The sequence below is a fragment of the Porites lutea genome, chromosome 4 (genome assembly GCF_958299795.1).
Source record: "Porites lutea chromosome 4, jaPorLute2.1, whole genome shotgun sequence".
Classification (NCBI taxonomy): domain Eukaryota; kingdom Metazoa; phylum Cnidaria; class Anthozoa; order Scleractinia; family Poritidae; genus Porites; species Porites lutea.
Window position 1 is genome coordinate 7,688,962 of NC_133204.1, and position 12,302 is coordinate 7,701,263.

The 12,302-nt window shown below is 38.8% G+C and overlaps 1 protein-coding gene across 3 annotated transcripts in view; it reads left to right on the top strand.

Moving 5' to 3' along the window:
- The window catches only part of LOC140935583 (bromodomain-containing protein 8-like), a 31,796-nt gene that overhangs the window by 2,474 nt on the left and 17,020 nt on the right, over positions 1–12,302 (top strand). For 2 of the 3 annotated variants that reach the window (XM_073385145.1, XM_073385146.1), the window contains exons 5-20: positions 128–159; positions 1,186–1,276; positions 1,733–1,813; positions 3,401–3,528; positions 3,968–4,049; positions 4,863–5,058; positions 5,525–5,788; positions 6,410–6,530; positions 7,124–7,329; positions 8,496–8,592; positions 9,495–9,553; positions 9,953–10,030; positions 10,120–10,333; positions 10,736–10,797; positions 10,880–10,915; positions 11,892–12,157. In XM_073385145.1, coding sequence (XP_073241246.1) covers positions 128–159; positions 1,186–1,276; positions 1,733–1,813; positions 3,401–3,528; positions 3,968–4,049; positions 4,863–5,058; positions 5,525–5,788; positions 6,410–6,530; positions 7,124–7,329; positions 8,496–8,592; positions 9,495–9,553; positions 9,953–10,030; positions 10,120–10,333; positions 10,736–10,797; positions 10,880–10,915; positions 11,892–12,157 — 2,013 coding nt within the window. The remainder of the gene's footprint in view (positions 1–127; positions 160–1,185; positions 1,277–1,732; positions 1,814–3,400; positions 3,529–3,967; positions 4,050–4,862; positions 5,059–5,524; positions 5,789–6,409; positions 6,531–7,123; positions 7,330–8,495; positions 8,593–9,494; positions 9,554–9,952; positions 10,031–10,119; positions 10,334–10,735; positions 10,798–10,879; positions 10,916–11,891; positions 12,158–12,302) is intronic. The other variant, XM_073385147.1, reaches the window with a different exon arrangement.

Consider the following 12,302-nt stretch of genomic DNA (forward strand, 5'->3'; position numbering starts at 1 on the left):
CACCGGGCTCTACTAGAGCACAGCCCTGTCCATCATACATTTCTTGTTGCAGTATTAAAAATAAAGTCATTTTGTTACGACAATTATATTTGAGAATACAAATGAAAAATCCTTTTGTTAATTGTAGGAGAAAAAGGACTACTGAAGGAGGTGGAACAGGTAAGGAGTTGACTACTGCTATCAAGGACACTGACTTTGTGGCTTCACCAGTTAACCCAGAGTGGAATTGTCAAATAGAAAGAAAATAGAGCAAAAATAGTATTTCATGCAACTGTCTACATCACTTGAACTTTAGAAAGACCACAAACACAACGGCTTGGCACAAGTCCCTTGAACTCAGGTTGCCGAATTGACAACTTTCACTCCAATTTTGTCACCAATAATGATTTTTTCTGCTCCCCATTTTGACCAAAATGGTTGCAGCTTAGAGCACTATGTTAGCAGGGGTTCAATTGTACAGATATATTATTCATTTAGAACTACATCAGGAAGCAGCAAACCACAATGTTCATTGTTATCTCTAATTTGAAAAGCAGAATTTTCTTATACTGTATTACCAAAAATGTATTTACTTGCTCTGGGAAAGACATTTAGTATACAAATTTCAAGACTCAGAGCAAAATTTTAGACAAATGTGAACATTTTGTTTGAATTGTGTGAACTTCATTACTGATAGGAAATGACAAGTTGCTTAAAAGGATTGATGCTTTTTGATCTGGGTATATTACAAAGAGACCTGGCAGTCAAAGAACACCAATCCTGTGAAACGTGTGCTGTTTTCAAGCACTGCCGGTTAAGAGGTCACAACTTCAACGCACACAATGTAAAAGGACTATCCAAGGAAAAATAATAACAATATCAAGCACTGTGTGGGGAAGGCCATTGCTATCAAACAAAGAAAACCTTCTCTGAATAAGGACAATGGATCTCCCAGCCATTTGCAAATCCTCTCCTAGGATTATGTAACAACCTTGCTGTTACGTAACCTGTCATGTCACATCACAGATGAATTTGGAGGGATTCAAACAAAATGCTCGATTTTGTCTCAAATTTTGCTCTGTGTCTTAAAATTTGTGTACTAAACATATCTTGTATGTTGGTCTTTAAAGTCACAAGCTGAGGATTGCTTAACTACTGTAACTGGAAAGCAACTATGTATTTTTTTTAAAACTTTATTTAACATAGAAACACCAGGGGATCAAATTGTAAGAAAATTGACCTTTGAGAGAATCGAGGAATTGAAGAAATCCATTCGCAATGATCAACTAACCTACAAGTAAGATATTTAATTACATTATATTTCTTTACTTATGGTATGTTTATTTACCAGGTTTGCAAAAGAAAACTTAAATACCATAATACAGACTAAGAGGCTTAATTTCATTTTGCATTTTATTTAAAATTTTATGGTCTATGAGATACAACCCTTTTTCTCCTAACAGGGGACAAAGTTGTGAAAGTGAAAGTAGAATGCAAAAGTTTTACCAAAGAGGTTTCATTTAAATGGTAAAACCATTTGCATGATATCATTCAGGGAGAGAAAAGTTAGCACATGCTGACAAATCATCTCCCCAAGGTTAAGTGTAAGGGAAATTTGACAGACAATAGATATGATTGTTTTGTGCAGATTATGCCATGCTCATGTGCGTATCAAACTAATCATAGTAGGATTATGTGAATTATATAAAACTGTTTAATGACAAAATTAATTTTATGTTATGTCTTCCTGTAGGAAATTGAAAGACAGAATAGAGGATATCAGAGGTGGAAAGCTTGATCATCAACTGCCAGCCTTGTGGGATGAAATTAAACTGTGAGTAATAGTCTTAGATGGCTCATATAAGTTATAGTTGAATAGAAGATCATATATCCAGAATGATTACTATAAACTTACAATAATATGCTGTTTAATTTTATTTTAATGATAAGTCAAGCATACACTGTAGATCCAATCCAGTTTCTACTGTTTACAGAAAATGGTCCTATGCGTGAGAATATATTATTACGAAATGGGCCATTGCTCTCTGGCGATACATGAAACAGTCTTCCTTTACAGTGTATAAGTATGCTCTATCATGAGTCCTACCATCGGAAGACGGTCATTCTTTTTTCTTGGACCAATAGCTGTATGTTAATTTAATATTGTAGTTACATATATACCTTCGGTTGTAATATTGAGGGAAACTCCTACAAAGTCATTTCTTAGCTTAACCAGCTTAAAGATCGTCGAATATGTAGATTCTTAAAGGGGTTATATATGAATTTAACTGGCCTTGAAAGTTTTGCCTTTTGAAATATTGAAGAAGCACACATTTTTTAAGATAATGGCCTGGGTTTGTATCCTCAAAGAAACTTGTGATAGACATCAATAATGATCTTAGTAAATTCATAGCCATTTCACAAATACAGTGGAATCCATATTTTCAAGCCTGTTAGGGAAAAGAAATGTGGTTTAACTTTTCTGGAGGTTAAAAAGTTTGTGGAGCGATCACAGTCCCCTATTTTTCCGTGAGATCCTCAAGATCGAGCACCTGTTACCATTAATGGCAGCCATCTTGATTTCAAATGTACCTTGGGAAGAGTATCAAATCTACTTAGGGGGTGGGAGACAGTTTGGGAGAAGGTTGCCCCCATTCCCCTAGAGCTATAATCCCAGACGCCCGCCTGCTCGGTACATTTGAAAATCAAGGTGGCCGCCATTAACAGTAAGATGCGCTCGATCTCTACGATCTCATGGAAAAATAGAGGGCTGTGAACAGTCTAAAAAATTGGGGGCTAGTCGCAGTGTTTGACTGATAGAGGGAAGTCAGTTTGTAAAGTTCAAAAAACTAAGTGTTTACAAAACTATGGGTCTTAGATATTGGTGAGCTGTCATCATCTTTACCTTAAAATTTTATACTGTGCATAATGCTTTATTTGGATGACAACATTTCTCTCTAAACAGATTGGTTGCATGGGTGATTCGTAATTTTGTATTTTTCCGTGTAAAGATTTTTTATTGAAAGGTACATTTATGATAAGAAAGCTTGACAAAATATCTTCAGTTAGATGCAAACTTCCTGACCTGTACTCAACTGGCATTAAAAGACAGCAAATCAATGCCATCACCTGATGAAGATCCGCAATAACTGATCGAAAGATACCTGCAATAACTGAACAAGTCACCAGGGCTGTCATTAATTTTTAAAGCAGTTTTAGCAAATAAAGATTCACCCGTAACATCTCCCCAAAACCTTATAGTGCCGCCTTGAGCTTCCCCCTTTGATCGCCAACAAAATCAAGTGAGCTCAGCTGTAACAGGTGATATGGGTTATGGCCCTTTATGACAGCTCTGGTCACTTTCCTGAGACAAATAAGAAACAACGCCCATCAACTCCCACTTGTTTCACTCTGCTTTCAGGAGGAAAAAGATGAGGCCACCACCCATACCCCATCAAGATGGGGATGGGCCTGCTTCTGTTACCCCCACCACACCCACTACTCCAATCACCCCTACTACACATGGAGGACAATCTGTGATGCAACAAGGTAATGTTGCTGTTGCTTGTTTGTAGTAAAAGGAAGGTTTGTTACCCCAAGTAGCAAACAGCTGAAAGAAAATATTGTTCCACTCCTTTATGGTTGATTCACAAAAACCAAGTTAAGGTTATCACATAGATAAAATTTTGTACCCATGATAACTTAACTATGACTTTCTTTTCAAGAGTCTTCATGGGTAGAGAAAAACACTATTATGTGTTACATGATTTCATTCCCAACCATTCACAAATTCTACATTTTTTCCTTTGCCCAAACAGAAAGACAGCTGTTGTAAGTAGATTTAAAACTGATGATTATTTTGTAGTAAAATAAACCAAGAATATTTTGATACCTTAAGGCTACATGAATTTTGAGAAGCTGGCAAGTCAATAGGTTTATTGAATAGAACGTAAAATAATTATTATTAATGTATTATTGCTAATTTTAGGTGCACCTAAACCTCCTGGAAGCCAACAAATGACCTCTCCCCAGAAGGGAAAGCAGCTGCGAGTTCCAAAACCAACAGCAAAGTATGATAATAAATTAACAATAACATTGAAATTAGTATTGTAATAAATTATTACTAGATACAGTGAAACCTGCATGCGCAATTACCTATCCGAAATATCAAAATCACTTTATCCAGTAAGCTGTATTTTAAGTGACTCCCAAATCTTGTATTTTGGGTGACATATCATGAGAGCTTACATGGGTTTTCATGTTAGCTTCATTGCATCTGTTGTTGGAAGAAGGCTGATTACTACGACTGTAGGGATAAGAGTGTGATGGAGTCTTGTAAGATGGTTTATTGTGACCATTCAAATGAAACTCTTCAGAAGTAATATCTTGAATCTTGAATTTTGACTTTGGCCAACTCCAGAGTGAAAAGGTTAACGAAATAGAGGATATTACATGGCCGCGCAGAGATACAAAATTTCTCCACAAGTGAGCACAGCGAACGAGTGAAATATTTTTTCAACACAAGAAGAGAAATTTCGTATCTCCAAGTGGCCATGTAATGTTCTATTTATTATATAAACACCAATGAAATACCAAACCATTTCACTTTAATAGTTTTTTGGTGTGAAAGGCGCGATTTATTATATAGCCATAGCAAAGGTGATATTTTCACATGTGAAGATAACATGTTATTTTCACATGTGAAGATATCAAGTTTTCGCGTGAAAGCTCACCTGGTATTTCATTGGTGTTTATATAATAAAGGGATTTTTAAAACCTTAATCTCCACATTGGCCCATTAAGGCTAATATAGGCACACTTTGTATGGGTAGAGCAGAATGTCTGACCTAAAAATCTAGATAATGATTAATTTTTTAATGCAGGTTTCAGAAATATCAACAGCAGCTCCAACAGAAACATGGCCACTCTTCCCAGTCCTCCCCCTTGAATCAGACAGCAGAGGGACTGGCCTCTACCTCTGAACTATCCCCTGGAGATGGCAGACGCTTTTCCTTGGGACATGCTGGAGTGCCAGTCGGGGGAGTAGGGCAGGCAGGAACGTTTTCAGGAGGGGCTCAGGTGAATTTATTTTTCAGCTGTGTTATTCAAGTTATTCCTTGTCCACACATGGGTACTGTTGCCAAGTGGGACTGTGGAGTCATCTGATGACTTGGTTTTTTATATGAAGTATCATACATTTTGTATCCTCTAGAAAATTGTGTGACAAAGTTTTAAGTGACAGGAACGTAGGATAGATAAATGCAATTGTTGAAAACAGGGATCTTGATTGTAGTATCCAAGAAAGTGTAGTTAAAGTAATGTTGATTAGCTTGCTTTCTATAATGTAAACAGAGCTGTGAATTAAGACAGTAAAAATTTAAGATGTGCATCTTGCTTAATGCAGTCCTGCGATCTTAAAGGGAATGTTCTGTAAAATTTTAACAAAGTAAGAGTAAAACAGCCTTCAGAGCTTGACTCTTGAGTGTTGAAATGCACTTAGGACTCTCAACTCACATTTAATATTAATAACTAATTTAAACTGTAGGTTTCTAAAGGGGAACCAATGGATGTTGATGTCGGAAGCATTGTGCTGTCTGGTGCCCAACGCGACATGGCTCCTCCTCAGGTATCTCCTAGAAGGGCTGATCATGTACCTGCACGACAACAGAGCACATTACAGTCAACAGCAGCCAGTTCGCATGGCTCGGCAGAGTCCACCCTTGTATCACTGCTATCACAACCATCTGCTAAGGATGAGAAGCAGTTGAGAAGGGGCAGTTTTTCTGACCAGGAACTACAACCAACCAAGGTGATGCCATGTAATAAAGTTGAAGGGTTTGCTTGAAAAATGAATGACTAGTTTGCTATGAAATGTAAACTATTTCAAACAAGTTCTGTTGTTGCCCATGGAACCTTAGTGCTGCTATCATTGATGGAGCAGAAGGCCTAAAAATCATAGAATCATCCGTTTTTGTCTTTCCTATAACTCAAGCAACTCAAGTGAATCACTACCTATTTCTTCAGGAAAAAGGCACAAGGCTTTTAAACATCTGTCTTTGTTCTGCACTGGTTTGTTGAGTTTCAACAAAACAGAAACCTGTCCTTTTTTTTTGAAGTCATTGGTAAACAAATACAGTAAACCTCTACAAAGTGCCTACACTCAGGGAAGGGAAAAGTGGCGACTTACATGTAATAAAGGTTATCACTTCATAGACGTTCTGTATACAGTGATTTATTGACAATTCTCTTTGTGGGGACTCTGTTAACTGGCCAGTAAATAATATAAAATGACTAAGTTTCTTACTTAACAACAAGTTTATCTGCCAAAATGGAGCTGCCTTAATAGCAGATCATGGCCCCGTGGGTGTCCCTTTAAGCTGGGATTGTTTGTGATGTGGTTTTCTTTATACTGAGTTTATTCATATTTCAGGAGCCTGAACGTCGATCCTCTGTGAGTGGTCAGGGGGCTCAAGCAGCCTCTTCACCATCACAGGCAGCAGGATCACAACAAACTTCAAACTCTCAAAATTCTGACGGAAAGCATTTTTTAGGTATGTTGTTACTTTCATTATTATTATCAGTATTTAAGCACAAAAAGTAACGTCATAAACACATGACGTTTCGGTGATGACCGTGATGTCACCATTGTCAAATGCAAATGAACAGAAAGAATAAACGATTTATATAGAAAATGACGTTGTGAAACAGTTCATTAAAAAGTGAAGGAAAAACAAACTCAAAAACTTATTTAAACCTCCAAAAATCTAGGAGAGTGAGATATCTTTGCTGTAGGTAAAATCGTTTTTCAGGTTAAACCTTTACCAGAAATTTCTTTGTTGCCTATCAAATAACTAGGGCTAGAAAACAAAGGAAGTTTTGGATACCTAGTAGCTCAGTGGTTAGAGCATCCTACTAGATCACGGAGGGTAGTGGGCTCGAATCCCAACTGTGGCTCGGCTTTTTTCCGAGTTTCCATTTGATGCAAAAAACGTATCATGTTCTACTTCTACAAAAGACTCACTTGGTGGATAGTTTACCTGAGAACGGATTTTACCTACAACATCTCTAGGATGTTCTAATGTTCCTTATAAACATGCTGTCATGGTAGTTGTGTGTATTGACGTTAATGTTGGTTATTCGTTAGGGGTTACTCCCTCCATGGAGTCCACCAAAAAACTGGATTCCATGAGGGAGATACAAGGAAACATAACACAAGTCTCGGCAACCGCACCAGCGGCAGCACCATCTGTCAGCGCACCTACACTCTCTAAATTACTGGCTGCTGAAACACCTGCTGCAGCAGCTGCTTCGTTAAATGCTATCACATCTCATGGGGGAGCCATAACCAAGGTACACTCACCTCTCTCTTAAAGGGACTGTGTCACGGCTGTGTGGCTCATTTAGTTTATGATGCCAATTAGTAAATAATCGCTTAAGCGCCGCACCTTTACCCAAAATAATTTAATAAGCGCGACTCTCGAATAAACGCCGCGGCGCTAATTTGGGTATTTACAAACTAACGTCCCACCTTTGCTACGGTGCTTGATAAAAAGAGATATCAAAACCTTATCGCTTGAGAGATAAGACCTCGACCAACTCGTGAGTTCTAAAGTTTTAATGAAGGGAAACTCTTAAAATTCTTGTATTTGCGGTGTCTGTGCAGTTATTTTGCATTTTTCACTCAGTTTGGTGGCAGTTAATTCCTACTGTTTAAATTTTGATAAATTTTGTGACACAGGTCCTTGAACGATTTACGTCCCAAGAGTAATTAATATCAGTCTTCTCCTAATAATATCAACGAATTAAGGTCGTTTCGCTACAAGTCGTTTTGCTGTATTATGAAGTCGTTTCGCTGCACCATAAAGTCGATTCGCTGCAACCACTTTTTTGTTTTAAACAGTTTACAACAATTTAGAATTAACTACAAACGAGTAAAAACGAGTTAAGTTAGCAAAACGACTTTACAACTTTGCAGCGAATCGAGTTCATTATGCAGCGAAACGACCATACTCCATAAGCAGTCTCTTGATATCAGTACATAACCAAGAGAAAAGTTTAAAAGAATAAGAGCACCAGTGGGAAAATGCTTTGATCTTTAATTTAATTCTGTCCACTAATTCTTAAAGGAAATGTCTGAAAATCGGTCTGTAGAATCTGTATGTGGATATTGGAGCTTAATGGATTAACTCGCAACTCTATATGACAAACTCTTCACTAGAACAGACACCAAGAGAGGGTTCCTGCCTTAATTCAAGCCTTTTCTTTGGCTCTCTATTCTATAGGACGGATATCTCCTTAAGATGGACACGTGGTGCCACTCCCAAAGGTCTTTCTTAGAGTTGTCTTTATTTCCAGAAGATGTCTATATATTTTAAAAACTAAATATGGTTCATTTACCCAATACAAATTGTTTTCACTAAAAGTTTGAAAAGAGAGCCTTTTTAGACACATTAAGAGTTCAACACGTGTTCAGGAAAAGAATATCAAACTGATTCATCAAAGAATATTTTTTCCAGACCACTGGAAGGGTAGAGGGCAGAGTTTTGGAGTCCACAGGGAACCCAGTGGAGAGCGCTGTGTCTGTCATTGGTGGAGGCAGAGGATCCGCTGAAGGTACACCTCTTGATCAATTACATAAAGGATGATTACATACGTGTGTAAAAAATTGAATCGTCTGTATTGTTATTGTGAGTTCGGTACTTTTATGAGAACTTGTGAAGAACTTCAAAATTAGAAATTTGATGCCATCTGATTTTAGTTTGAGTTTGTTATGGTTGTTTGATCTGTTGAACTTCGAAGTATCAAATCTGTTAAGAATAAACGAAATCCATGGCTGTAGCTCATTGGCATTGATTTGGAATTTTCCTAGGTCTGAAATCCTAAACGGTTCATATAATTTTAAATTTTTAAACTATTGAGCTCATTATAATACTTGTAAGTAACCTCAGATGAGGCTGAATTTTAGCAGTTCTCGTTCTCTCTCTTTTACGTGGCCCACTGAAATAAAATAAATTTATACAGCTTGATGTCAGGCTAACTTCTTTGAGATCCGTACCCTGCGAGTAGAGGCTACATTTTCGCACGGTACGCCCAGTTTAACCGTCGAACTTTTTATGTACTCAAACTTAATAGCTAGTGGGTCGGCCCAAATGATACAATTTCGACAGCTGATTCAGACGTCGAACTTAATTAGTCAGACTCAATTCATTTTCACGATGTACAATAGTCTACAATGTTTACCAGTGAAAATAAAGTACCGTAAATTATGCATTAGGTTCGGTACATGAAAAGCTCCACGATTGAAACGAAAACCTAAGTCGAAATTACCATTTGGGCCAGTCAAACGTAATTCATGGGTGCACTCACATTAGATATTTGATTCAAACGTTGTCGATCTTTTCATGTACTTAATTGAAGAGATAAGGTTCGGTACCTGAAAAGTTCGACCTTTTAGCTAGTCCTACGTTATGAGCTGAGCCTAAGATAATTGTGCGTGTGTTATATTATTTTCACAGGCAGTCAATCTGTTCTGACTGTGTCTACGTCCATGCCATCAATCTCAGTCAATCCTAAGGTAATTGCATAAAGCTCTATTTTTTCTGTGCCTTTTCAGGTTTGTTTTGGTGTTATTATTGAGTTACTTTACAAATTTCATTCTCTCAACTTAGGTTGGCTTTCCTCGAGTGAGCAATGTTGTCGAAAATACACTTTATCATGCAACTGTTGTGGCTGTGCATCGCGATTGCCTGAAAAAAAATTCTTGCCACTTTCCTAACCAATCACAATTCAATTTTAAAACGAATCCTGACTTCCTTGCGAGCATTTTCCTGTACTTTCACGCCACCAGCAGTGATTTGATTGAATCGGTTGAAAGGTGTTTGGCCGGCACAAAAACTGTACGTAAATCGCAAGGCTAAAATCTCCAACCCTTTTGGTTGTTAATTAACTCATTTTTTGCTCATTTGCTTTCTAGGCTGCTGCTCTCACAGCAACACTCCCCTCCCCACTGGCAATCACACCACCACCCACCACCCCTCCGGCAGACAGAAAGGTCAGTTGAACTGCAAACGTTGAAAAATCAGGAAAAATTAACCAAACCGCTTCGCTTCATGTGTTTTTTTTTTTACTTTCTTTACACAGGAAATGATTACCGATAAGTTTGAACCAAAAATGAAAAATGCTGAGAAGATAAGCGGTGCTGAAATAACCAGTGTCAGTCTTGAAAACGAGGCCAACAGTGAACGGGCAAGTGTCGACCAGTCAGGGACCGTCCCTGAAGTAAGAGTGGAGACCACAGACACCCCAGTCACCTCTCCACGAGTGTCTAAACGAGCATCCAAACCTGGCAGACCTGGTAAGGAATAGACTGTTCACAGTCCCATATTTTTTCGTGAGATCATTTAGATATACCGCGTCTTACCGTCACCAGTATCGTCCCGCCCCCTAAGTAGTTTTGACGCTCATGCAAGATGGCAGCCCGTAACACAAAGCGCTCGATCTCGATGATCTTACGGAAAAATCGAGGACTGTGAACAGTCTAGGTAAGGAAAGAAATTAAACGCGGCTCCACTTTACAAGTAACAAATTGTTAGGAGCCTGAAATTGTATATTTTCTTTTTGAAAAGTTTAACCTTTTCTCGCTTACTCGAGGAATCTTTCTACCAAGTGAACCCTTAGAGTAAATTTGAAATCTGATTAGTTTCTTTAGAAATTAGATTGAAGAACCTTGACTTCTCTCATTTTTTTGTTGCCACAGGGAGACCACCCAGAGCGGCGCGTAGAAATCAGCGAAATCGCAGCAAGTCGGCGACCTCTACGGTAAGTAAGGCCTTCGTCACTTCCGTAAAACTATTAATAAAAAATCCATTAAAACATTACTTTTCATACATTTCCTTTGCAGGACAATGAAGGTGATATCGAAGAAGAACATGAAGAGGTAGGGATTAATTTAACCTGACAGAAATCGGAGGAAATGAGTCTCTTCTCAGTTTATAGCGCGGTGGCTGGAGCTACCGACCGGGATCTGCGATGTCATGGTTTCGAATCCTTTGCTGAATCAGTTTTTTTCTTCGTCTCCAATTCCTGACATTATGAGCATTGCATCGTTTACAGTTTTAGAATTTTTTTCCGTCAATAATTTTTTACACTGTGTCACATTAATCGATTCTAAGAGTGCTTCCCTTGAGAAAATCCAAGATATGACTCTTAATCTTAGAATCTCTGGATTTGTTTCGACGAAAGTAACGAAGGAGCGTGACTGTAACATAAGCGTTGACCGGCGAAAAACGTGGCCTCTGCATTTCTTGAACCGCTTGCTTGTTGTTTTCGGAGACAAGTTTGGATTCTTTCGATTCAAAATCTATGCTTGGATCTTGGTAAAGAAATTGAAAATCTTTTTTAAGATTCATTCATCCAGGTTTGGATTTTCCTAGAGAAATGCGCTCTAACTTAGGGGGTGTTTACATGAGAAAACTCGCACCGAGAGTCTCATACCGAGATGACTTTTTTCGTATCGCGTTTACATGATGACTGGGTCATTTCATATCTCGTTATCTGAAGGTACACTTCATGTTGATAAAATACACGTGTGATTCAAAATCACAAACATTACGCATGCGCTACCCGTTCCAGTCTGTGGGCAGACTGATTTCACACCGAAACGGGTGGTCGTTTCGCGTTTACATGATACCGCTGCGAGATTTCGTACCCGAGTGAAATTCTCGCCCCGGTACAACAACCGGGGTGAACTCACGTCGGGGTGACTCGCGCCGGTATGATATTTTGTGGTGGTATCATGTAAACAAATAAAGAGCCGTGAGAGGGAACCGGCGTGAACTCGCTCCGGGACGAAAGTCGCCCCGGTGTCCTGTAAACACCCCCTAAGGTGCCGCCAATATTCGTTTTTCCTCAAGGAATCTAAATTTGAGTCAGTAGAAGTGGAGTCAGAAAAAACCGAGGAAGAGGAAGACAATGAATCCATTGTTGAAGAGAAAAAAGAAGAAAGTGACGAGGAGATGGAGCGAGAGAGCGGTGAGGAAGCTGTTTCGGACTCCGGGGACAGGAATCAGTCGGAGAAGGATGAACCTGTGACCTCCATGAAGGACTTCCTGATGGAAAGGTCGGGTATTGGGGGCTCCGAGTCGGTACCGGGAAGTCCTGCCTCTCAAGTATCCCAGGGGTATGTAAATTATTGCTTGAGATACGCTTCTAAGGGCCTGTTTACCTGGAGATGGGGGACCCCAGGTAGGTGAAGGAATCCGCGGCGGGTCACCCCACCTATCATGTAATCGTGATCAAATAAAAATGAGAGATTATATGGACAG